Source organism: Coturnix japonica, chromosome 2 (assembly GCF_054131305.1).
Source record: "Coturnix japonica strain WE chromosome 2, WE-NBRP24, whole genome shotgun sequence".
Taxonomy (NCBI): Eukaryota; Metazoa; Chordata; class Aves; order Galliformes; family Phasianidae; genus Coturnix; species Coturnix japonica.
In genome coordinates, this window is record NC_140664.1 from 65,129,777 (window position 1) to 65,157,763 (window position 27,987).

General features: G+C 38.3%; 1 protein-coding gene across 3 annotated transcripts; it reads right to left on the minus strand.

The window, feature by feature from the left end:
* Positions 1 to 14: 14 nt before the first annotated feature.
* Positions 15 to 27,983, minus strand: ICE1 (interactor of little elongation complex ELL subunit 1). 3 transcript variants are annotated; one of them, XM_085540026.1, is made up of 20 exons: positions 27,842 to 27,983; positions 26,738 to 26,796; positions 25,591 to 25,626; positions 25,153 to 25,170; positions 24,956 to 25,067; positions 21,619 to 21,695; positions 19,944 to 19,981; positions 19,059 to 19,141; positions 18,761 to 18,800; positions 18,623 to 18,679; positions 17,486 to 17,575; positions 17,338 to 17,391; positions 15,367 to 15,710; positions 10,062 to 14,846; positions 8,255 to 8,423; positions 4,768 to 4,928; positions 3,704 to 3,894; positions 2,426 to 2,532; positions 1,688 to 1,786; positions 15 to 888 (listed from the first exon to the last, which is right to left on the minus strand). In XM_085540026.1, the coding sequence occupies exons 1-20, from the start codon at positions 27,953 to 27,955 to the stop codon at positions 707 to 709; spliced, it is 6,816 nt and encodes a 2,271-aa protein (XP_085396152.1). In that variant the 5' UTR covers positions 27,956 to 27,983; the 3' UTR covers positions 15 to 706. The 3 variants fall into 3 exon arrangements, with proteins under 3 accessions (XP_085396152.1, XP_085396153.1, XP_015710303.2); XM_085540027.1 differs by lacking the exon at positions 27,842 to 27,983 and adding an exon at positions 27,618 to 27,763; XM_015854817.2 differs by lacking the exons at positions 24,956 to 25,067; positions 25,153 to 25,170; positions 25,591 to 25,626; positions 26,738 to 26,796; positions 27,842 to 27,983 and adding an exon at positions 20,080 to 20,163.
* Positions 27,984 to 27,987: the final 4 nt, after the last annotated feature.

Here is a 27,987-nt window from a genome sequence, read left to right on the forward strand (position 1 = left end):
GACCAACAAGAACGTAACAGTGTTTGCTCCTTTTATTATGGAAGATATAAAAATGCAGGCTGTAGTGAAGCTATCATTAGAAGTTTAAACTTCTTCTGAACCAACTTTCTATTTACATTCACAAAATTCCTCAAGTGGAACAATATCAAATGTAAAAAACACATTATCAGAATATACCATATATACAAGTTCAGAGATTTCATACCTCTGTTACTCTATAAGTGACTATAACACAAGTTCTACCTCCTTTACACAAGCATTTAATATTAAGTTGATGAAGTTACTCAAGGAAAATAAAGCAGAATCTGGCCAAAATTCGAATATCTGAACTGCTTCTTTACAAATATACTACAAAACAATAGAGACAAGTTTCAGCCAAGCTCAATCTTCTGCTGTAATGAAATGCCCATGCTCCAAATTGAAATAGCTACCGACTATTATTGACATTAAATCAGAAGTGTCTTGGAAATCAAAACCATACTGGCGTTCAAGATCACTGATGAGTTATTCGAGAATGCAGGCCTTTTTATTTCTTTTAAAACTCATCCCTCAAGCAGAAAAGCCAAATAAAACAGTTGAGTTTGCTTTGTGTGATCAGACATTCTGTTAAGAAGAAGACACCACTTTGTATTGTTCTTAACTGGAACGAATTTCTGCTTTGTAAAATAAGGCACTTCATGTCTTCAGACAGGACCATTTAACTGTTTTAGTGTAGGTCCATTTTACACAAAGAATTGACTTCAGCTAAGCCACTTGTGACCGCGAAAGGGACGCTGTTAAGAACTGTTGCTCTCCAAGCATGGATGGCCCCAACAATACCCACTGGATTGCTTGAACCCAAGTCACACAGTGAATATATGGCTGCCAGCTGCACGCCCCATGGAACATCTGCAAAGAATCAACACAAATTAGCTTCTATAAACTTGAATATGCAGGGAAACTGTTAGTTCAAAAACTGGAATAAAAACATTAACAGTTGAGATATCTACAGCCTGCAAAAAGCAAGAAGATGACCTGCACAAAAATTCCTTAGCATCTCAATTTATACTTGCATTTTCCAGTTCTCTGAATTCACTGGGTTTTTAGTATTCAATGGACACAAAGGATTTGAGCATCCAGTAATTGTACTCTAGTTCAGGGTGATCAAACTGTATGAAAACAAACAGATTTACACAGAGACAGAAAAAGACACTTACAGATGTGTCCATCCACTTATGTGGAAAAGGCCGAGACTCAAGAGAGAAGCTGTAGGTCAAATAATTTCCTCACAGCAGAATGTTTCACAGCAAAATGAACTTAATAGCAAGAATAACAGTAGTGCATATCTCTGATGCTCTTTCTGCCTTCGCTTTGTCTCAGTCTGGAATTTAGAATAGTATGAGCTGCTCAGGTAGCAAACTAACTTTTCTTGCTTGCATCAAAATGTATTCTGAAGCAGCTGGTACGTTGGGTAAAACAGCATAATTTCAAATTGTCTGAAAATACCTCTGAGTAGCACCCTGACTGAAAAAAATACTAATAGCCAGGCTTCATTATCTTTGGAAGAGCTGAAGACTCTAACTGAAACCTGTTTGTACCCTACTAACATAAAACTGTACAAGCAGCCTGTTTAACATGAATGTCCTAATTTGTGCTCAATTCTGTTTCTTGCAGATTTTATATTAAAGTTCTTCTGAACAGACATTACCTTCCTCTTTTGCATGCTGTACAAACAGTCCAATTACAGAACTAATATTCTTCACAGCAGAAAGATATCCTTCCTTCAAACCTATTTGTCCCAATCGACCTGAAAAAAAAAAAAAACAAAAAAAACCCAACAAAATAAAAAACCAAGAACCACCTTCTTGTTATTTTGCATCTGTCTTGGGAACAGCAGTTGTCCTAACCCTCTTCTGACTACAGATCCCAAGGTATTTTTCATGCAGTTGGAAAGAGTAAAACTCTTGAAAAATGCAACTTCTGTTAAAAATTATGTAACTAAAAACATCTACTGGAAACCAAAGTTCATCTGTTCATCTCTGAGTGCCATCCAGAGAGCAAATTAAGGAATTTAACTTAGCAAGTGGTAAAGCCTTACTTTGCATCCTTTGTTATAAAAACATATAGCTACCAAGGATATGCTTTTATTTCAAATACATAAAACATGTATTTATATGATAGTTACTATCATGAAATCGTAGTAACATCTCTCAGAACCAAAGTACATGCTTTTCACAGGCTGACAAATAGAAAATATCCAGATAGGATTGTAACAACTTGTCTCCTAAGATGAAAACTTTTGAAGGAAATTTTAAAAAAATCCAGAAAAATGCAAAAATACCTCAAATTACTTTCCATGCTGAACTGACATTTTTCAAGGACATACATTAAGCAGAAGTTCAAAGATAAAAGCAGATAAGTTCAAACAGAAATTTAGATTACTTACCAATTAGCCTGAGCGTCAATGCTACAATACTATCAGGAACAGATTGTGCAGTTTCATGGTCTTTTCTCTTCTTTATCCATTTATCCATAGAAGGCCAAAGCACTTTGCTGTGAAAGAGGAATTAATTTGAAAATTTCATATTGCATGAGGGGGTCATGTTTATATAATAACAAATGATTCTTTTGCTTACTGTGGATTTCCCTAACTCCATTTATATCTTTAATTCATAGAATCACAGAATGGCCTGGATTGAAAAGAACCTCAAAGATCAACCACTCTCAACCCCCTGCTATGTGCAGGGTCGCCAACCACCAGACCAGGCTGCCCAGAGCCATGTCCAGCCTGGCTTTGAATGCCTCCAGGGATGGGGCATCCACAGCCTCCTTGAGCAACCTGTTCCAGTGTGTCACCACCCCCTGTGTGGAAAAATTTCCTAGAAAGTAGAGTGAGGGGAAGAGTACAGCCCATCACTAGACACCTTTATTCTGCACCACTTTTATTTCCCAGCTCCTGGGAAACATCACTCCTGCAAAGCATGTTTCTCTGTGCCCATGAAAGAGCAAGATAGAGGTAAAACAGACACCAAGGCAGCAAACAGAAAAAACAGGCAGCGAAACCATCACTACTATGCTGCATACAAGAAATGTTTTGATGTTGTACTGAGGGACATGGTTTAGTGGGAAACATTGGTGATGTTGTTGATGTATGGTTGGACTGGGTGATCTCAGAAGTCTTTTCCAACCATGATGATTCTATGATTCTAATATCTAAATTAAACACCTCCCCTGTCATATTTTAAAAACATTTCCCCCTTGTCCTATCACTATCCACACACATAAACTGTCACATCCCTTTCCTGTTTATATACTCCCTTCAAGTACTGGAAGGCAGTATAAAGAAAGTTTTAAACCCAAACAATATAAGCTGACTTCCTGAAGGAATCATTCTTGTTCAGAGCATTAATTCTGCCTGTCTACTATTTCCTTGCAACATTCTGCATCTCTACATAAAGTCATGAGGCTACTGCACTGACTTTTTACATCTGTATTTATATATGAGTTGTACACCACACTATTTTCAAATGTCAAGATTTTATACAAGTTTGTTATATCACTGAAGTGATATGTTACAAACAGGATTTAATGCTTGTTTTGGGGAGGAAAAAAAAAAAGTTAAAAACACAACCAAAAAACAAAAATGAACAAAAACCCACCAACCAAACAACAACAACAAAAAACAACAGGTAAAAATACTTCAACAAACTGCTTGTCACAATACCTTATAACGTTGTCATGTGTCCAATCCCATTTAAGGTGAGAGCAAAGTAGATCAATAGCAAATATGTACTGCCAAGCATCTTCACTCAGATCTTCTCCATACTTATAATTCAGCTGAAATTCTACCTTTGGACATGACTGCATTTCTGAAAGCAGGTTTGAGACCATATTACCAGCATCTAAAGATGAACCCTGGAATTGCAGAAGTTTATTACCTTAATGCATGAAAAGTTAAAATCCAGAACCATACTCTTTACAAATAATAGATTCTGACTATGTACAGAAACCATCACAAACAAAAATACACCGAACTAATATCTTCTAGTTATCTGTATTCTTCTTGATGCTTTCAGTAAGAGCATAGTAAACAAACAAGACCACAAACCATACTCTTCCCTCTGCTTCCACAATTAGGACATTTTTATTTCTCCTGACAACACTTTAAGGTGAGAAGAGGCCTTGCCCAGTGTAAGATTACACCATCTCACTTTGAGGCTTAGGAAAAAATATATATATTTTGTTACTGATTATTACTCATTGGGGTTTAATTTCAAAGCAAGTATTTTCAATATCTGAAGTAATAATGACTGAAAATATGTCATGTAAAATTGATCTGCTAATTAAAAAGCTAGGGTAAGGAAATTTAAAGACAAACATCCTTTGAAAACCTTAAGAAATAAGACAAAACATCCAGGCACATAACACAAACATACTGGCTGCTTAATTTCTTGGTGCATAAGATCATATAAATGAGAGTGTTCTGCAGTGTCACTAAAATTGGTGTACTTCAACTGGGAACAAAATCTCTATGCTATACAAGCTTTTCTGTCATACATACGGTCATTTTAATACTAAGATCACAGAATTACAGAAGGTTGGAGAAGACCTCTAAAATCATCAAGTCCAATCATCAAACCAACACCACCATACATAGTGGTTTGAGAGACCATACATACGTGGTTTACAAACTCCGTAGGAGATTCACTGAGCACCTTTACACCCTTTACCAGAGGCTTCTTGGGGAACAAAGCAGATGAAAACTGATACTCTTAGTGAAAAAGTTACCTGCTCCCAGCTGAGATAGGCATTCAAACAGGCCAGGACGCTGTCATTTGCATTCTGCCTGATAATTAATTGCATAGCTTTGTTTATTGCACCTTGGAAGGAAAATATGTCAGGCCATATATTTGTGATGAATAAAATCAACTTCACTGAATCTGGAAAGTCTAAAAAGAAGAAAAAAAAACCAGAGAACAACATAAGTTTTCAACATTTATAAAAAGCAAATTAAAAGTATACTCAGACATTAAAAGCTAGTACACTCTATAACAATGTAAGAAGGAAAAAAGGCAGAAGTTACTTAACAGCTGCAGTCCAATGAAAGGGAGTCATACTGTCACACCTCAGACCTTTCCTCAAATTGGGGTGGGAAGGGGGGAATAAAACAAAAAAGCCACCTGTACCACTGTAATTGTTTGGTTTTTTTAAATCTTTCCAAAAAGAGAGTGTTTTAGTCAGTAGGCCAGCAATGGCTTCACCAGACTTGGCTGAGTAACAATAGTGACCACAGATCTTTGGTCTTTTAAGCTTTGTCTTTTATTCTTCTTACTGATGTTTAATTCACTAAGTAGAGTGGTCTTGAAGCACAGAAACTGGATTCCTTTATGATGATGTTAAACTGGAACATGTACTCCAGAATCCTGCCTAGTACGCTCCAATCACAAATGGATACTCAGATCACTGATCAAGCCACAGGTAGTCAAGAACACAAGAAAGAAAAAAGGAGAAGAAAAAACAAAGATGATAAGAACAGCAAAGGGAAGTTATTTATTGCAGAATAGCTGAAATGAGAACATAACAAAAATGGATGGAAAGGAAGTAAAGAAATAATGCAAGTCTAAAAAGGTAGTATTGACTATGTATAGTCAAACTGACAGATGTGTTAAAGAAACATAGTTCACTCATATTGCCAAGTTTCTGACAAGAACTAATAAATGAAATTATATTGACGAAAAAACCTCAAAATGAATGCATTGGTAATCAAATCAAAATAAATTCTGGATGCCATCTACAGCATGGGAGAAAAGATTATCAGGAGTAGCCAACATAGGTTCATCATGACCATGATAGCCTTTTTTGATGGCATGACCAGCTGGGTAGATGAGTGCAGAGAAGTTCATGTTGTCCACCTTGACTTCAGTAAGGAGTCAGTAAGACACTGTCTCCTGTAACATCCTCAGAGGTAAGCACAGGAAAAATGGGGACAGATGACTAGACAGTGAAGTAGACTGAGAACTGGCTGACCGGCATAGCTCAAAAGGTTGTGATCAGCAGCACATTCTAGTTGGAAGCCTGTAGCTACTTGTGTTCCTCAAGCAGTCAGTACTGGGTCTAGTCTCGCCTAACATCATCATCAATGGATGAAGGGATAGTGTATCCCCAGCAAGTCTGCTAATGATTCAAAGTTGGGAGGAGCAGCTGATACACAAGAATGCTATGCCGGCATGCAGTGAGACCTAGACAGGCTAGAGACCAGGGAGGAAAGGAATCTGATGTGGTTCAAAAAGAGCAAGTCCTGCACTGGGTGAGCAAAAACTGCAAGCATCAATATAATTTAGGGATTGACTTGATGGAAAGGAGTTCTGCAAACCCAGGTGTCCTGGTGGGTAACAGGTTGAGCAAGACTCAGCAGAGTGCTTTTGTAGCCGAGAAGGACAGTGATGTCCTGGGATGCATTAAAAAGAGCTTGGCCAGCAAGTCAAGGGAGGTTCTCCTGCCTCTCTACTCTGCCCTGGTGAGACCACATGTGAAGTACTGTGCCCAGTTCTGGGCTTCCCAGAATCTCCCCTGAGCCTCTGGTAGGTGAGACAAGGAATTACTAGAGAGTGTCCAGTGGAGGACTAGGAAGATGACCAGGGGCCTGGAGCATCTGCTTTATGAGAAAAAGCTGGGAGACCTGTGACTGTTTAGCCTAGAAAAAGAGAAGACTGAGAGGGGATCTTAATCAATGCTTATAAATATCTAATGGATGAGCAAGGCCAGGCTCTTTTCAGTAGTGCCCCATGATAAGGAAAAGGGCAGTGGGCACAAACTGCAACACATGAGGTTCCATATGAACACGAGGAAAAACTTTAGATTCAAGGTGAATGAGAACAGCAGAAAGCTGCCCAGACAGGCTGTGGAGTCGGTCTCTTTCTCTGGAGATCATTAAAACCCACCTGGACACTTTCATGCGCAACCCACTCTAAGGAACCTGCTTTAGCAGGAGGGTTGATGATCTCAAGAGGTCCCTTCCAATCCCTACGATTATGTGAAATTAATGAAAAAAACCTCAAGATATGCTTAATAACACTTCACATTCAAAATTAATAATAAAAACACAGAATATACACAATAGGAATTGATGTAATTCTAAGTAAAGTACAGAAAGTCATTCAACAGAGTTTGCATTTAGCTACCGAAGTTCAGATCTTACTTCCTCACCCCGAAAAAAAAAAAGTGAACTTTAAGAAATTTGTAAGGGCCTGCGAAAAGGTAAAGTACCAAGATACTGCAGAAGAGAAGTGTTAATTGTTGTTAGACTAAGAAAAGGTATATGCAAATCATTTTTGACACAGTAGAGCAATAAAACTAATAAAATGAAAAAAGAGAAGGATGACGATTGACGTTGATATAAAGAAAAGGTAGGTAAGAAAACAAGTTACAAAAAAGAAAAATAAAGGAAAAATACTTAAGAACAGAATAAAATCATAATCCTTATCTTAAAACAACAGTTGTAGCATTTAGCCTTGCAATACACCCCAGTGTTTTGTTTTTTTTTTAATCTGAATTTGGCACACAGATACCAATAGACTGTTTTAGATCTCCAGATGGTCACAAATTTTGAAGTTAAGTGAAACCCCTTCCAGAGCTAATACAGTTTTCAGGTAATACAGTGATACTATTTACATATAATTATCTTTGTTACTTTATCACTCAAGGTAACGGAAACAAATGCAGGAAAACAAAAAACAACAATCAAAATCTCTCAACTAAGCAAGACTTAGGACAACAGATGATGGCAAAACATTAAGGAGGGCATGTAACATACACGCACTGGCTTTATCTAGGTGTTGTTGTCCAACTCCTGATACTGTTTTAAGCCAAAGCATGTTTTGATTTAAAAAAATAATAATAATAATTTTAGATATCAGTACTTATTCAGTAAAAAACAATAATAAGCAAAAAGTAGAAAATCATCCTGGCATCACAGTATCATTTTGGAGATGGAAGGGCAAAAAATGAAAGCACAAAGTATTTATTTGAAAAATGAGTCGATCAGTAAGAGCACCAAGCTGAGACACAGAGATACAAAGGTAGAGGAACTGAGTAAATTTCTGCTAGAATGGTCTATATCCATATACTGTGGATGAAAGGTCTGAAGAAAGCGCTGCTTCCACAGAAGGATTTTTCTTTTTTTAATATTCGCTTTTACAGATAATCATTCTGGAACACTACAGTATGGACACATCACATCATCAAAAATACAAGACCACCAAGACACACACTATACCTTCTTTCAGTAAGCTATAGCAGAAGAGGCGGGCTCTTTCCAAATCTCCCAGCTGTCGACAAATTCCAGTATAAACTCGACAAAGAGCCTGATTGAAATTGTAATTCGAGGCCGTTTTCTGAGCCTTGAGGTTATTGAGAATAACATGCAGCAATGACTCTGATAAATGCTATAAGGCATAAAAAATAGTTATTAGACTGTACTACATTTGAGAATGTTTAATAACATTATAACAGTATGACAAGAGAACTACCTGTAAGAGTATTGTTTGCATATATATAAGAATACACATAATTAAATCAGAGGGAACCAGCAAATGAAAGAAGAAAAGTGAGTAGAAACTTCCCTGAACACGCATGCCTTTAAAGGGTACAGAACGGGACTACTCTTCTTTAATAATGAGTTATGTAGTTATTTGTGTATTATTTGTAGTTGTTTGTGTATATTGTGTAGACTAAAATTTATCTTCCATAAACAAAAGGTGAGGAGAGCAACAAAAAACCCCAGTAACTTAATGAGAGTGAATGGAGCATCCTAACTTGGCTGCTCCCAGAGCTGCCTCAAGAAGACAAGCAGCCCATGGTTCAGGTGCAAGTTTTAACAGATTATTCAAGCACAGAGGTTCTCCACAGACCATCTGATGTTCCCTTGAGGGAAGTAGGGAGTGAGGTCTAACTGTCTACAGGGATATGAAATACAAAGTGAGCAGAATAGAAGAAAATTTGGATCGTGCAAGACTTACTAGAAGATGTTTAGAGGGCTGAAAGTATGAAACAGAATTGAGAAGCTTAGGAACCAGTGCTGGAGAGGCCTTGAGTTTAGGTTGGGAACCCACAGACATCAAAAGCCTGAATGGTGGCTTCTGGAGAAACCAAAAATCCAACCATGTGGGAATCTGACGGTCGGATTCTGGTACGGTCATAGGCCTGGTCTAGCTACTGCAGCAATATGCATTCTTTTGTGCCATTCTATAAGTCAACATGCACAAGACCATGTGTTTAAGGATGCCTGGCACAAAAGGGGAGAAATATGAGCCACCTACTAGACAGACTAAATGTATAAAGCTAATTACAGAATGGACCCATATTGTGTGGGTGTTTACAATGTATGTGCATCCACCTATGTAGGTTGCTCTGAAAGTAACGCCTTCTATTTATTTCCATGGAAACTACAACAAATACAAAGAGCACAATAACACTTTGACAGAGCAAATTCTCAGCTACAAAGTGCTATTTTTTTTCACCATAGACACAACCATTAGCTATGAATTTTCACTAGTAATGAACAAGACTCTGCATGCTGCCCTCATAAAGACCCATACTGGTGGAGATGAACATTGCTGTCACCACTGCTGAAAGGCACTATCCACCACTACTTGGCCTCCATAAATGTTCAGTAAGCGTTGGTGAAAGCCAATGGGTGCAATTTTTTCCACATAGAGTAATTCAATTACACATCTTTGCTTCATATGCAGTTCTACATCAGATATCATTTTGTCAGACTGCCCCTCTGCTGCCATCTGTCACACAGCAACAAAATTTAACAGAACATTGGCAGGAAGGATCAACCTCAACAACCTTACCACAAACAACTGCCCAAACATCACTACCTCTTTGGGCAGCTTACCCCAGCACCTTACCACACTCTCAGCGGAAAAACTTATAAAAGTTTACATGCACGATTATCTTTCAGCACTACACTTTCCCACAACAGATTGCCTGAACAATGGAAAACTTTACTACAACATACTCCTTCATTTGCATAGGAGCCACTACTAAAATACAAAACTCAGAATGATGCTACTTACCTTGTTTTTTATACCAAATTCATTGACAACTTCTTTCTCTTCATCTCTCATTATTGGAATCTTTGAGATACTGCCCAAATTACTTTCAATTACTGGTAATAAGTCAAAGCAGGATTCAGCAATTTTCTTCAATGCCAAATCAACTTTCTTGCAGCCAGGATCAACGATCTCCTTTACTGGTAAAGATGTTTCTAAACTGCAACTGTGCGCTGAATCACTGATTTCACAGCTCTCAACATCAAAATTCTCCTCTACTTCAGAGACCGTATTTTGACCATTTCTGTTAGTAGCAATATCAGTGGGCTCCAGTTTTGGTGGTTCACTATCTAACCTCAGCCTCTTTGCACTTTTAGGCATAGGTACTGGCAATAACGTCCTTTTTTCAAGACGACTCGATGAGCTTGAAATCAATTGCTGATTTTTCACATTTTTGTCCTGATCTTTGCTACCATCAGATTTCAAATTGCTCCCAGTTTTAACAAAAGCAGTCGATGTAGATGCTATTGTTTTGAAACCACCTATCTGAGCCACAGGTCCTGGGGAACTGTGGCTATCTGAAAGAGCACACAGATTAAGCTGAATATTGCCTTTTAGAATGTTTAGTGTCCTTGCCCTTGCAGATAGCTCTGGATACATAGTGTCCAATATTTTCACAGAGTTCTCCTGAGGAGCACCAGCAGCAGCACCATCAGCCGCACACAGAGGAAGTCTTCCGGGGACAGGAAGTGCATGCTTTGGAATGGAAGTACAAAACTGCAAAGGTGAGGAGAGAATCCTTTTACCTACTGTCATTTCTGAAGGTGATGGAGAGGAAAACAAAAGGGCAGATTTGACTGTTGGTGTATCTGTCAAGGGAGACATCAGAGGAGGTACAGGGGATTCATGTAGTGGTGATATCAGTTCATCAAGAGGGGAAAGCAAAGAGGATCGATCAGCTGAAGACATTACTGAGCCCATAGAATGTGCAGTAGCTCTTGGAGGCGTAGCAATCAAAGGCAGTAGGAGGGGGGGCAGAGGAGGACCCAGCTCTTGCCTGATTTTATTTATCGTCTCAGATGAACATTTTGCAGGCATAGAAGTGTCAGCATTTGCAACAACTGGCTCTGTTACTTTAGCTTCAAGAGCGCTTGTTTTTCTTTTACCTTGAAACAGTTTTTTTGATAGCCTGCCATGCATTACTTGGACAGCTGTCTTGGTTGAAACACTCAAGACTTCAGATTGTTCTTGCCCTTTGCAATTCAATTTATTGGTCTTTTTAAGAGCAACATCCACACTAGACTCTGACTCCAGCATACGTGAGTCCTCAAATACCATCTTTTGTGGCTTAGAAGCCTGACTAACCATTTGAGAATTACAGTTTATGTCAGATAGGGCTGGATTTGCAAAATACTTAACAATAAGGTTTTTTCTACCACTATCCAGAAAGTCCTTCCAAGCTGTACCACTAAAACAACAAGAGCGGTGTAACCCATCTAACATTACATTAGTGTTATTTTCTCCTGAGTTGCAAGCAGAGCAATTTTGATTATATTCTTCAAAAATTGAAATGTCCATATCAACACTGTGTGGTAATCTTTGCACATCTGACTCAAACTTCTTAGAATAATTTTCTTCTACGAAACTGCCAAGTTCTAACATTCTTGTATCTAATTTATTGTGTTTTACAGCTATTCTGTAAGCTTCTGAGAATGTGGTTAACATCTGGCGTAGTGGTAGTCTACTTTTTGAAGCACTCAGCATCACAGGGCTTCCTTTGAATGCCTCAGTTTTTAACAGATCTTCCCTACTGTCACTCATCCGCCCAGTTATGCTGTTATCCACCCTGAATTCACTAGCACCATCAGTATTTTCAGAGGCAACTAATGTACAACCTCTTTTCAATTCAGAATAGTCTTTAGGATAACCCTCCTCAACCACAACTGTCTTCTCACTTGCCGCATTTGGAGAGGAGCCTATTTCACAGTGTATATCCATATCCATTACTGCATCTGGTTTTAGACAACTGTCTGTCGCTGTATTTCCTGAGTGCACTGTTGAATGAAATTCATGCGGTTGGTCATCAGCATCAACAACTGCACCAGCTTTCAGAGCATCCACTACAATTCTTGTTGATGCTCTCAGTTCCTTTCTGAACATGTATTCAGAACATTTCACACATCTGACGCTTTGTAGAGGACAGTCCTTCTCCTTAGATTCATTACTCTGCTCTGCAATATCAAAAGCATTTTTAGAACTTTTAATGCTATTTTCTTCAGATGCCTCAAAACAATTCAACCCTTCACTTTTCCTCCCAGCTGTTAATGAACAAGTTCTAGAAGAATCTGTCCTAGCCTCCTGTGTAGAAATCTTGCATTCTGATTCTTGACAAATACTGTTTTGAAAGGTTAAAGTATTCTTTTCATGAGAGCCTGCATGCAGGATTTGTAATTCAACAGATGTCTCAGGTTCTTTATCTACTGGCAGCTCCTTCTCTCCTGGAACTTCCCCTTCATTTTTGTGCATGTACTTCTCAGAGCAGGAGTCTAGTTCTTTGCATATGTTAACCTTTTTAGTAGATATTATCTCAGCATCTTTCTTAAAACCTTCTAAAGAACAATTAAATGCACTGCTCACAATGCAATTTTTATCTCCTTTTTTTTCCCATGTAGAGGAAACATCAGAATTTTCTGTTAAATCTGTTTCAACAACTCCAACAACTTTCTGAAGACTGAAATTTAGATCACTAGGCACTGCAGATTCCAAGCCATTTCCCGCTTGAACAGGGGAACCTGTTTCTTTTGAATTTATACAGTCTGTCTTTAAGTCCATTTGAGAACACAGAGCAAAGCCACTATTAAAATCCATTTCTGGAGAAGGCTGTTCAACAATCTCTGAAACACTATTTTTCTTCACAACATTCTTCTCCTCCTCACATGAACTGGGACAAGCCTCAATCAATTCCTTGCTTTGCCTGCTGAATTCTGCTTTTGTTTCATCACATTTAGTATTTGTAGTTACCAAGACCTGATTCTGAGGTTTTCCAAATTGTGTTTGAGAACTAAGATTGCTTTCTACTAAGACAGACTGGATGGTATCCTCTTCTTCTAACAGTTCACTGCTTTCCCCTGTAAAATCTCGATTAACTTTGAATTCAGTCCCTTGAGATTCAATCGCTCTGAAGTTCTGAGTTGTAGACAACCCATATTCTAAGGTACTACACAGATTTTCAGGCTGTTTAATTTCACCATTTCTTTCTGTAAAATCCATCACAGGTGATTCATACTTCACTACGCTGCTTTCTGCATCAGTAATGCATGCCACCTTTGGTACCTCAGGTATACTTTCAAAATCTGACTTCCCTTGGAAAAAATTACTGTAACTTTCTTCCTGATGATTTTCACCTTTTAAATCTTCTCTTCCCTTTTCATATAGTAGTTTTCCATTTTGTGCACTATGAAGTAGGCCTGATGATTCAGCTATTTCAAGAACACTTTCTTTGTTCAATTTCGTAGTTGGTTCAGCAGATTTGGGTTTGGTTATATTTATGTCTTGAATTCTGAGCTGTCCATCATCATCTGGAAAGGCTGATGAAGCATTTCCCACCACACATACTTTTTTGTCTGTATCATCCGTACACAGCGCATGTTCTATTCCTTCAACAGCAGACACAGGTAAGTAACACTGAGAGACCTGATCTGTCTCCAGTTCACATTTTCTGACTATTTCACACTTTAGTGTATGTGTACATTTTCCCTCCATTATCTTTGCACTGTCATGTCTTATTTCAAAGCACTGAGAGCAAACAGAAATCTCAGTAGATTCAGTGCATTCATCAGTCTCCATAACTATTCCCTCACCATCACACTGTACTATTAGGTTTTCAGGACACTTGTCTTTACAGGAAGATTCAGAGCTACTGAAATTGTACAGTATGTTTTTAGAGAGCTCTCTCTCATTGTTAGGCTCTGCACAGAGCCCTTGCATCTGTACTGCAGCTGTTGCTTCCTCTCCAGATACCACTTCTTTGATATTTTCCTCGACATTAACTGCCATATTAGTTAACTTCATTGCATCCTTGCATTCATTTTCAACCACATCACTCTCTAACAACATACCAGATTTCCCCTCAGAATCTTTTCTTTGTAGGTACTGCTCAGGAGGCAAATGAGTAACATTTTGGGGAATGGATACTGCCTTGGGAATTTCTCTTTCATGTTCCACTTTCATTAACTCCCCATACTTTTCATGTGTACCCTCATAAGCACTAGTTCTGACTAAGATTGCCTTCTCCTCTGTTTGCTCAAACTCACTACATCTTTCTATTTGATTTTGAATGTCGAAACTGTGTAGCATAGAATGCAATGAAGAGGCTCTTTCTTCATCATTTATCTCCTTGATATCTCCTTTCCATTCCTCTTTGGTTTCTAATTCACATGCTGTTGCTTCCATTAGATCTCCCTTCGTAGTTTCTACATTCTCAGAATTCTCCTCCAAATAGTCTCTGTTAGATTCTATATTTGTAATTGAAGTTTCAACTTCACATTGTTTTGTATTTCTCTCCTCTTTGATAAATGTCTCTGGGCCAATATGAACAATCTTTTCTGTTCCACTTGAGTTATGTGAAATTTCTGCATCAAGACTATGTCCATGTGGTTTGTTCCATTTGTTATACTCCTCATTTGGTTTGAATAAATTACAACAATTTTGAGGCTGAACTTGGTCTTCTTGTAAAATGCACTCCAATGCAGAAGCAGTGCAATCAACTTCTTCATCACTAGAATCCGTGAGTTCTCCGAACAATACATCCTTTAATGAAAAATACAAAGTTAGTTTTCATTTTTAAGAGCTCTGCTTTTCTAAGCAAACACACTACCATGCAGTGGTTTTGAGAGATTAGGCTGACCAGCAGAATTACATCTTTCTACATCACTGTTCTTCACAATAAGCATATTTGTGAAAATGAAAATATTAAAGCATATTTGTGAAAATGTATACTTTGTTGCTTACCAAATTCAATTCCAAGATTACTTAAAAATAATTATTAAAATATAACAATTAACTTAAAAAAATTTAAAATAACAATTTGAGTAAGACATGGCCAACTTCACTTAAATATACTTCAGAAAATTGCCTTTTGCAGCCTTCTACAAGCAGTACGCTAGAATGTGAAAGAATACACATACAAATCCAAACACTCAGAAATCATTTTAGCGTAGGAGTAAGCAATACTAGTACTCCAAAAAGCCCAAGAATATCAACTTGTTATTTCTGTTTTAATTATATGACCAAGTTAATGCTGAGTTGCCAGACATACCCTTGAACTTACTTGTGTAGCTACTGGTGAAAGCCGTACTGGAGAAAGTAGAGCAGGGAGAGGCCTGACCCAGTTCAATATATCGATCACATTCCCACCTTGGCCCTTTTGCTCTTGATCAGAAAAGGCTGAACTACTGTGTGTTCTATCCCTCTGTACTATTGCATCTATAGCATTATCCTCGCAGCCTTGCAAATAATTTTCAGTAGCCTTGTTCTTGAGACAGTCACTTCCAAGAAGCTCAGTATTCATTTGAAATTGCAGAGCTGTTACAGAGTTTTGCTTTCCAGCACTTCCTATTGAAGGCAGTGTTTTGCCATCACGCTTCCCAATTTTTCGGCGGGTCTGCGCTGTTTCTAAGAGACAAAAACATTGTTAAGAAATTATGACATATTTCTTTCCCATTTTTTATACAGTTAATACAATAAGACTGCATTAACGTCTTTTCAAGTGATACTCTTATAGATGAGTAAAAAGAAACACTTAAGACGATTTCCAGAAATATTTTTCACATGTTGTTATTCTCATGTTTCCATGAGATCACATTTTACTATTCACTAATAGCCCTTTTCTCATGAATAGGCTATATGTATGCACAAACCCAAAAAACACTTTCTGACTTTGATCATTAAGACTATTTTCTCCATGTTTTCCTACTAGAAATGGCTATATGTGTGTTGCAGTGAAGGTCCATACAGTCCAACAATTTATTTCCAGTTTTAGTCCAATAACTGATCTTCCAGAAAAGCAAGATAAGCATGCAGTAACATTCCCCATTCAAGCTCTAACTTTCTGCTTAAAGCAGTCTGCAGCTTTAAGCTGGAAGCTGCACTTTCATATTTAAAGCATAATGTGTAGGTCAATTATATACTGCTATAAACAGAATTCTTACCACACACCTAGCTTTATGATTTAATACAAGTTTTTAAAGTATTCATTCTTAAAATTTCTGTTTTCAGTCTATTTGTATAAGATTCTGTGTTTAATGATGTGACTTAGTTTAAACTGAACCCTTAAAGAAAACCTTCCTAGAAGGGAGGCGGTTAGTTTTATTTTTGTTTTTTTTTTTGGAAACAGACCTATGCAAAAATGAGTTTGTAACACTCAAAAAGATATTGAGAGGGTAAGAACTCTTCCAAGATAAAGATAGCTACACCAGTTTATGAAGTTATTCTAGCAGCAAGCAAGAATGCACACATGCTCTCAGTGGTTCTCTCCATTATACATTTGTTTTGTTCCTTTTCAAACCACGTACTTTATTATTACACACTAACCGATTTTTTATGTACGCAGATAAAAGATAAAGCCTGTTCCCTGTACATTCACCCACTACACAACACATGCACAAAATGGTTTTGAACAGATTTTTCTCCATCTAGAAAAGTAAGAAATAATGCTGTGCTTCATTATTGCTGCAGCTGTTTCTCCACTGCTAGATCTTACAGTGATACTTGTCAAGCAGCACAACTGGTAGTACCAGATATGAAAGTACTAACTCAATTCCATAGGTGAAAATGGTCCCCTAGAGGTCTGTCTCTCAACAACCTTTAAGCACATTTTGATACACTGACTCTTCCTAAGTGCTTTCATATGAATTTTTGCATTATACATTACACAGTGCACTATATTCTACATAGCTTATATTAATATAATATTAAGGTAGGAATATGAGAGGTGTGTTTTGACTAAATCTATTATCAGCTGCTTTGACTAATTCTAAGAATTTTATTTCTGAACTGTAGCAGCAGATTAAAAGTCAGTTTCTGTGTACAGGAGCATTTTAGCCCACTTGGCTGTTCAAATCAAAATTGGCAATGGTTTTCAAATATTCTAATCACATGTACTTGATCGAGCAATCTCAAAGTAAAGTATTTTAGTCTAACCAAAAAGAGTTATACAAGTAGTACCCAATCTGATGATGTTCCAGTATGGCTACAATCAACACACTTGTATATTAATATATTCACATTTACTAGAACCTACCTTCTGTAACACACGGTGTTCTTTTCCCAAGCCGTGCCTTGTCCTGAGAAGAAACTGAATTAAAAAGTTACAAATATATTTTTACTAATTAAAAAAAAAATAAAATGACAGCTTCAAGAGAATTTCAAGGCTTTGTAGGCCATCTCACCCAAGATGGGATCATTTTCCTGCTTCTCTCCTTTCTCTTTTGCACTGTCAATGCACGTCCAGAGTTCTTCCAACAAGAACTTTATTTTTCCTGTTAAATGAAACATTTTTGTAAAGTGAGGAAAAATTGCTTGGAGAACCAAGAATTTGTTTTTCTGTTCTTACATGAAACAGACATCTCTATAACAAAATACACAAGAACTTGAAGAAAACTGGGCAATTAAAAATTAAACTATAGGATTGGATCCTAATTTATTACAATCCAAGAGGCAACAAAATCCTACCAAGACCTACAAGCTCTGACAATGTCTATCTTTTTCATAATAGTTTGATTTTGCCACCAAATTTCATATACAAGTACTGCAAAACAAGAAACAGAAAATAGAAGTTATTTTTTTGCCTGAAAATTGCTTTCAAAATATTCTAAACAATTTTTTAAAAATTTGTTTTAATTTAAAAAATCAATACTAGTGTTTTTAGAAGTGAAAAAATACAAGTTAAGCCTCTTATCTCAGTACTTTAGAGGAAGTTTTGAATGTGTTAGCTTCATTTTGAAGTTAGGTTTAGATAATTTATAGGAAATACTTTAGGTTATTAGAAAAAAAGAAAATCACAAAGCATATCATAAGACAACTGTTTATTGGGGACTTCTACTTTAATTTAGCAGACAGCCTCACATAGTTACAGATTGCACTCCTATCTTGTCTCCTTTGCTTAGCATTCTTCCATTATTATCTGGATGGTTTTCAAAAATAACGGAATTGTTTCTATTTTTCTTACTGTTTGCTTTGTTTTATAATTGCTTGTTTTATAATTGCAAATCAATCTGCCACACACTACACATGGAGCAGATGTAGTCATTTTAACAAATCAAGTATCTTCCTTATTGCAAAACCGAAGGTAGTCTAGCCATCTACTACATTATTCCCCTCATCAATATAACATATTTCTATCAATCAACAACTCTGCTCTTAGACTAGCTCTGCCATTCTCTTAACAATGTGCCACCCCAAGAAGTCCAAATGCTCTTTAAAAAAATAATAAAGTAAATTCAGGAAGGAAAATAAACAAATGTCTATAAGACATAATATTCATAATGGTTGGGTATGCACAGAGAAATATCTTGCAGAAACCTTACCTTTGTCTATATCTGTTGCAAAGCCTTCATTTGAACTCTGGGTCTCTGCATGTTTAACTGTTGAGAAGTGGGGAAAAAAAGGAATTCAGATGAAACATTACCACACAAATCTGAAGGTCATAAAAGCTGAATACATACCCTTCCTGCACTTCTCTTTAAGTACACCATCCAGTTTTCCCTGTAAAAATTGAACAGTATTAATTATTCATGTAATATACTGGCTTTGGAGACTAGCTCTAAATTAGACTGAAATCTAAATCTACATTTCAAACGTCATACTTCATTTTGAACATTTACAATCTCTTAAAACTGCTGTTTATTCGCTCATTATCTCCACGTGTTATTACATTATTTCAATGTCTGTATTATTAACAATTTCCTTATATTTTTCAAAGAAAACTCAAAAGATTGGATTGACAAAACAGCAAAGTATTACCTGTGCTTTCTTTAACTCTTTTTCAAGTTTTTTCTTCTCAATTTTCAGTTGTTTAAAGTCTTGTGAATGCTTTGTTGCAGCCTCTTCAAAAAAAAAAAACAAACAAACAAAAAAAAAAGAATCAAAATTCAAGTTATATATAAAAGCAGAAGAGTTAACTAATTAAATTTATACAAGTTACCAATTTGTAAATCACATTATGAGAAAAAACGGACAGTGCGAAATAAAAATCTACCCAAGTTACATTTTAGCACATTAATACTTCAAACTTAATGTACAATTCATGTACGTTTTGTCTGCACATTTAATATTAAAGGGAAAAAAATTAAGAATGAAGTGAGTGCCTTTTCATCTGCTTCTTTCTGTAATTTAGAACAGAGGTTCTGGCTTAATGGTGGTAACACTGTAGCCAACTGCATTAGAAAAATGTAGATAAGCATTACCACAGATAGTGCAGACAGATGTAGATAACAATGCTGTAACTCTCAATGTTGACTCTATCTATGAGTGACAATGAACCACTCAATTAGGTGGCGCACAGTGGAAGGAAATAAGTGACTCTAACTGAATAAAGAAAAAGATTTTTCACCATGAGGGCTGTCAGGTAGTGGATCAGATTACCTGGACAGGCTGGTCAACCTCCATTCTTTGATGTTTTCAAGTTCCCTTCTAACTTAGTCTAGGTCACAAGCCTACAATACCCTACTGAAAACATCCTGCAGAATGACAGATGTAATTCAGAGACTAAGCATCACACTTGCCTTGCTTTCTGGGACTTTAGAATTAGAGTGTTTTTCTTTAACTTTTCCAATTACCTCTTTGGGAACCAAAAAGAATTAAAAGACAATACGACAACAGCACTGGTAACACAGCATAAAAAGTTACCTTCAAGTTTCTTCACTTTTGCTTCCAGTTTCTTTCTCCTGTTAAAAAGAAGGCATTGATACATACTTTTTGTATACAACTACACTGCATGAAAAATCACCAGAAAATAAACCCATACATTTCAGAAAAAACCTACTTCATAGACTTCAGGCCTGTGTCCCTGAATTTGAAAGCTTCAATCAGTGACATGCTGCTGACATTCCAAGATCAACAGATATATCTGTAACAGCAACAGTTTACTTAAGAGAGCCAGTCCACTAATCCATATATATAAATATACATTCAGCTAAAGCTTTGAGCAAAAGTATTCTAAGAAAACTGGCTTCAGCTTTCTGCACTTCTGTGCACACGGTGCTGTGTGGGGTCTTGGTTTTGGAAGCAGGGTGGGGTAGCCTCCTTGAGAAAAGAGTAATTCCAACCAGCTCCAAAACAGATCCGCTGCAGACCATAGCTGAGTTTATCAGTGACACTGGTATCATCTCTGTAGTAACATACTTAAGAAAAAGTAAAAATAAATAAATAGAAATTCTCCCCAGTGCAACCCAGAATTCTTCTGGATTGCTTACAGCCTACTGTGTTGCTCTCCCAGCAGACATATAGGTGGTTGAAATACCCCACTGAGATGAGAACCTGCAAGTACAATGCTTCTTGTAACAGAAACAAAAAGTCCTGATCAACAGACTCCCCTTGTTCAGGCAGCCTGCAGAAGACCCCATCTACTAGACATCCTTTTTGTTGGTCCAGTTCTTAACTGTCAGCTACAAGCTCTTAGCTTCTTTGTGGCTGTTGCTCAAGCAACACTTTACAATCCATCTCTTTCTTAATATAGAGAGCAACACCACTCCCCCTCCTGCCCTGCCTATCTCATCCAGAAAACTTGTAGTCCTCAACTGCAGTGATTCACTTGTGCCATTTATCCCACCATATTCCCATTATAGCATCAAGATCATAGTTTTCTAACTGCACCATGATATTCAAATCCTCCAACTTGTCTCCCACACTATACACATTGGTGTAGAGGCACTACAGCTGGGCTATCAGCTGCATAACTTTCTCAGAGTAGCCCTCCAACATTCACTTGGAACAATCCTGAGGTTTTTCTCTGCTGCTTCCTAGAGCAACAGTGTTCCCTGGCTGTTCTCTGTCATTCAAAAAATATAAACCCTTCCTTTCCTGAATTAATTTCAAAGCTCTGCTATCAAGTTCAGGCAGCTCGCTGCCCAGAATACTCTTGCCACACTTGGTCACTTGCAATTCATCTGACATTGACAGACTGGTCTCTCAAAGCTACATTCAACATCATAGAACCCAAAACCCTGAGAGCAACATCATCCACGCAGCCAGTCATTCATCCAACCTATCTCTCTCTCTCCCTCCTGGGTCCCAGTCTCCAAATCAGAAGATAGAGAACAGTACCTCTGCTCCCAATCCCTTCAGTATCTCTCTGAGAGACATAAAATCTATTGTGTGGTCTCTTTATTCCCCTAATATTACTTTCTAGAGAGTCTGCTATACAGTTTAAGACAACTCTCCCATCAACTCCCTGTTCTACTAAACTACAAGCATTAACATGTTAGCAAAAAGAAAAAGGTAACCAGGTAAGGTACAAGATCAAGATCTGGAAGAATAAGTGGAAAAGAAAGGTGAAAAAAAAAAACCCAAAAATATCACTTACGCAGCATCACTCTTAACTATTTCTTCTTTAATTCTAACACATTCCAGTTGGCTCTCCTGATAAATCTTGAGAGAACTCTGTGGAAAAAAAAACTTTATTAAAGCATGTTCTTCCTGGGTGGGGGGAGGGTGGGGATGTGGGGAAAAAAATAAAAGTAAAAACATAGCAGACATTTTAGCTATTCTAGTGAGAACTGTTGCACAGCCAAAAAAGTACATTCAATAAGAAGCCCACTGAAAGTTCTCCCATGCACTTAAAGAGTAAAAGCTATAACAAAAAGTGAATCTATCTTCTGAGCATACATATCCAACACCTTATCTGGATAGGAACTCAAAGCTGCAGTTGAAAGCAAAGCTAATATACACCATACACATAACCTGGCATTTGCTCAGGAAAAGCAATCAGGAAATCAGCTATGGTGCACAAGGCACTTGAGCACAGGGAACATGCTGGAGGAGTTAAAGGCACGTGCACACCTACCAGGCTATGATGTCACTAGCATCACTGAAATGTAGTGAAATGACTCTCATGACAGGACCATAGGAATAGATGAATTATAAACTCTTTAGCAAAGAAAGCAGAGGAGAGGGTATCGCCCTCTACATCAATGACCACCTGGAGCTCCACCGGGGGATAGATGAGGAGCTGGCAGAGAGCTTATAGGATTGGGTTAAAGGGAAAGCAGGGGAAGGAGATATCATAGTGGGGGTCTGCTATGGGCTGCTTGATCAGGAAGACCAAGTGCACGAGGCCCTTTATGAACACATAGGAGCAGCTTCAAATTCATAAAACATGGTCCTCAGAACGAACTTCAACCACCCTGATGTCTGTTGGAGGGACAATGCAACAGGGCACCAGAAACTGAAAAGGTTCCTGGAATATATTGATGATAACTTCCTCTTCCAAGTGGTACAGGAACTCACAAGAAAAGGTGCTATGCTGGACTTCATCCTCATCAACAAGGAGAGGCTGGTGGAAGCAGGAACGGGTTACCTGGGAAGACTACAGAGAAGTTGACCAGGCAGCCAGAGATCTGGTTAGAAAAGCTAAAATCTAGACAGAATTAAATCTAGCCAGGGACATAAAGGTATATCAGTTGTTAAAAAGGTCAGGAAGGATGTGTGCCCTTTCGGGAAGGAAACTGGAGACCTGGTCTCAAGGGATACAGAGGAAGCTGAGGTGCTCAATGATTTGTTTGCTTCAGTCTTCACTGGCAAGGGCTCTAGCCACACCACCCAAATTGCGGAAAGCAAAGTTAAGAACTTAAGAGAACGAAGACCTGCCTTGCTGTAAAAGAAGATCAGGTGTGAAACCATCTAAGGAACCTGAAGGTGCACAAGTCCTTCTTGTGCACGAGATCATGGAGCAGATCCCCCTGAAGGCCTTTCTGAGACATGGGGAAAATAAAAGATTAGGTGCTTGGTGGTACTCAACATAGTAATCAACCCAAGGGGAAGTCATGCCTGACAAACTGAATGGCCTTTTATGATGAAGTTACGGTGTCAATGGATAAAGAGCAACTGATGTAATCTCCCTGGACTTGTGCAAAGCATTTCATGCTGTCCCACATGACATCCTGGTTGTCATATTGGAGAAAAATGGATTTGATGGATGGACCGCCCACTGGATAAGGAACTGGCTGGGTGGTCACACTCAGAGAGTTGCAGTCAACAGTTCAGTGTCCAAGTGGAGACCAGTGATGAGTGGTTTTCCTCAGGGATTGGTGTTGGGACTGGTGTTTTTTAATATTTTTGTAGACAACATGGACAGTGGGATCAAGTGCACCCTCAGCAAGTTTGTGGACAACAACAGAGTGGTGCAGTTGACACACCAGAGGGATCTGGACAGGCTTGAGAGGTGGGCCCATACCAACCTCATGAAATTCAACAAGGCCAAGTGCAAGGTCCTCCACCTGCGCTGGGGCAATTTCAAGCACAGATACAGGTTGGGCAGAGAATGGCTTGAGAGCAACCCTGCAGAGAAGGATGTGGGAGTGTCGGTTGATGGAAGATTCACCGTGAGCCAGCAATGTACACCTGCAGCCCAGAAGGTCCACCATATCCTGGATTGCATCAGAGTAATCAAACCAGCAGCTCATAAGAGGTGATTTTGCCCCTCTGCTCTTGTGAGTCCCCACCTGGAGTACTGTGTCCAGTTTGGATCTCCTGACATAAGAAGGACATGGAATTGTTGGAGCAGGTCCAGAGGATGGTCACAAGGATGACCAGAGGGCTAGAGCAACTCCCTACAAGGACAGGCTGAGAGAGTTGGGACTGTTCAGCCTGGAGAAGAGAAAGTTCCAGGGAGACCTTTCAGTGGCCTTCCAGTACCTGATGGGAGCCTACAAGAAAGCTGGGGAGGGCTGGCAGTGACATGATGAGGGAAAATTGTTTTAAACTGGAGGAGGGTAGATTTAGACTAGATATTAGGAAGAAATTCTTCACTGATACAGTGGTGAGACACTGTAACAGGTTGCCCGGAGAGGCTGTGAATGTCCCCTTCTTGGAAGCACCTGAAGCCAAGCTGGACTGGGCTTTGAGCAACCTGGTCTAGAGGGAGGTGTCCCTGCCTATAGCAGGGGTGTTGGAAATACGATCTTTAAGTTCCCTTCCAACCCAAACCATTCCATGATTCTATTAAGGCTTGCTGAGAGAAGACAAAGATTAAATGTGGATCTAACACAGAAGAAAAACTACATACAGTGACACAAAAAATGTTATTTCCCTACAGGCAAAAACAAAAACCCCAAACAAACCCCAAACAAACCCTAGAGCTCTGAGGTGTTCTTCTTTTGTTTGCTTGTTTTCTGGCAGAAATAATAGCTAATGTCTAGTAAATAAGTGTACTTTGAGGATTTGAACAGTTAAATTTTCTTCTGCAGAATAATTAGGTAAGAGGCAGGAAAGAAGTCAGGAATAAACCCAAGTAGCTAATAATGTAGAACCATACATTCAAAATTGTAAAACAAACAAACAAACAAAATACTAATTAGTTCAGACAGATTCTTTGCATCTTTTTAATAGTACAGTTTAAGAAGTCAGTAATCTAGTAATCCAACTTAGAACAGAAAAGCAAAGGAATCTAAATATAACTCCACCTTTCCTAAATAATAACCAAATAATATGATTTAAAAAAATAATAATAATAGAGCAAAAGTTCAGGTAGTTCCTACCTGAAACTTGCAGCCATTTATTTGATTTCACCTAAAACCAGAGCTCCTTGTCCCAGCAATGTAGCAATAACTGGACTCATTGCAATTTGACTCACCAACATAAGCATTAAATGTTTGCTTCTTTCAACAGACTAAGTGCAAGTTATTTAAACCTTACAAGTGCACCTTTTTCTCTTCCAGCTCTGCTTTCAAGGAACCCAATTCTTTCTGACCCTTTTCCAGAGGCAGGATTTTCTGTAGCATCTGCTCCACTTGACAACGTAGAGCAGAGATCTCCCTGAAACAGGAAATATAATTTAAATTATAAAAAATTCCAAAAATGTACAGGTACTTTTAAAACTAGTTAATCAGATCAAGCTTACCTTTCAGCAAACTGAAGCTGTAATCTCTTGTTAAGGTAGACATTTAAGATAATTCATTCTACATCCTGAAGTATATTTCAGCCCAATCACCACTTGCAAAACAAAATCTAATGACTTCCAACCAACAAGCAAACACTTCATTTTCCAAGTCTAACATCAAAATTCACTTCAATGTGTTTGAAGTGAATAAGCAGAACTTTTCTTTGAAAAAAATGAGTAATTCTCAGCAATGCAGATTTGAAGTAGTTCCTGCTAAAACGTATATTAGACACAGACGGATAGTTTTGAAGCCCCATTCATTTTTTAAGTCCATCAAATCTGCTCTTCACTACAGAAAGGCATGCTCTCTTCACTTAAGCCTCAAATAAAAAGGCTCAGGCCCTCTTGTGAGAAATGTTAATATACCACCTCTGGACGCTAATAGAAAAATAAAGGATATCAGTGCATTTCTGTTGATACTCCGTCAGCAAATGGCTGCAAGAAAAAGATAAAAAAAAATTATTCATAAAAGCCAATTACACTATTCATTTTCTAAACTGATTTTAACAATACATCCTAAGATACTTTCCCTTTCGCTTCATAGACAAGTACAGAAAACAGATGCTTAGTTTCCATTTTCAGATAGAATTCAATATTACTCTCTGGTTTCATTAAGCCATTCAAATTTCAAATCAGACGTCCAGAAAATGAAAAGAAAATACAACTAAATTAATAGTTACATAAACTTACAGTAATTAACTCTTTGCAGCTTTTATAAAAAACAGAAAACAACCAATTTGAGTAAGCAATGTGTGTGCATCTGTGTGTTTATCACAAAATTAAGCCCTAGTTTCCAAACTCAATATCTTTCAAGGAAAGAACACAAATGGAAGAAAAACAGTCTAAAAGATTCTATGGATTTGATCTCTATATTATTATTATACTAGAAATCTTGAGCATGTAAAGTGGACCAAGGGACAGCATCAAGAGAGCTATTTTCTCCTTTCTTCGAATTTAACATTTTTTATGAATGGAGAGAAGAAAGGGCAAGAATGAGAAGTACAGTGGCAGTTACTCCAAAGAGACCACCATTGCTTTCTCATGCAGCAAGTAAAGACCCATCAAGTCAGCCAAAAAAATAAAGGGGCTGAGTTGCAAGTAGATAGAGCAGAGGTAATTCACATAGCAAAGGAGCACACAGGCAAGAAGGAGAAGGACACAAAGTCTGGACACAGGAAAAGTGCTCTATGGGAGCAGAGAGAGTAAGGAGTTTAGAAGAAGAGGGTCTCAAAGTAAAGTGGCAAGGGCTCTCTTAAATGTCTTCTGGAAATTAGATTAGCTAAAGCCTGATTGACATGTATCTGGAGAACAATAATAAGAAACAAACCATTGTAATTAGGAGATATAGCAAGTATATCTGGCCATGGTATGGAGCATCACTACATATTCTGGTATTTAATTCCAGTAGCATTTCATATCTCAATGTTAGGATGAAGTTTTCCTGGAAAATGAACATCTATATCCCATAGATCACATCTGGTTTATTAGTTAGTTAAGAATAACAACTATATATACACAGGATGCACACTTGTGCAATTGTACTTACTCGCCATGAATCATTTTTTGCTTCAGTGCAACTAATGCAGCTACATATTCATTTATGTTCTGCAAGGAAGAGTTATCAAGATGGTAAACATATTTCATTCCCAGAACAGTACCATGCACAGTAAATGACTCCTAATCTATGAACACTTTACATTGTAAAAGAATCTGCCTTTTAAATTTTGTCTTATAAAACAGCTTACTTACTTACTAAAAAAAATATTAAAGCACACATACAAATATGCATTAAGAATGCAGACTCCACATGAAAATATGTATAAAAAGGAAAAAAGTTCTTTAAACTTTGCACAGTAGAATGTGTAGAAAAATCATCATAATTTATCTCTCAAAATCAAATTAAACTTGGGAAGAGCATTTTGAATAAACAATATCTAGTTCTTTCCAGGCTACAAACATCCCAGATATATGATTGATACCAATTCTAGGTGCACCTGGATGATCTTTCCCACTCTATGAACTCTCAGCAGCGTCTTCCTCCCACTTAAAGGGGAAACAAAGACCGTTCAAAGAGTCATACTATACAACACAGAATCACAGAATTGTAGGGGTTGGAAGGGACCTCTAGAGATCATCGAGTCCAACCCCCCTGCCAAAGCAGGCTCCCTACACCATGTCACACAGGTAGGCGTCCAGGCGGGTCTTGAATATCTCCAGAGAAGGAGACTCCACCACCTCCCTGGGCAGCCTGTTCCAGTGCTCCGTCACCCTCACTGTAAAGAAGTTAACGTAAAGTATAACGTTCTTGCAAAGGCAAATATCTTTCTTCTGCTGCATCAAAGCAACCTCATAAGGATACTAGAAATTCACTAGCCGTCTCTAGTCAAGCTGCAATTCAACTGCAACAACAGGAAATATTTTTCTACCAAACACATGCCGCGTTTCGCCCATTTAAAGCTCGCCTCTGCTGCCACCTTTCCAGACCCCGTATGCCACATTCACTATCCGAGTTCACGCTGCACCAGGAGAAGGGATGCAGAACCCACCGTTCCTCACGCCACAATGGCCCGGCCTACTCCCACCACCGCGTCCTTAAGCAAAAACCCCGCCCAAGCGCTCCAGCGCTACCCGGACCGCGGACCACCGCTACCTGCTGGAGAACACCGCAGTTCTTGCATGGCACGGCGGCGGCGGCAGTCCCCGCTGGCGGCAGCTGTGTCTCCCCAGGCATCATAGTCCCTGCCGCGCCCAACGCCCCGCGCATCCACCGCCCCCCGTGCACGCCTCCCTCCGGCG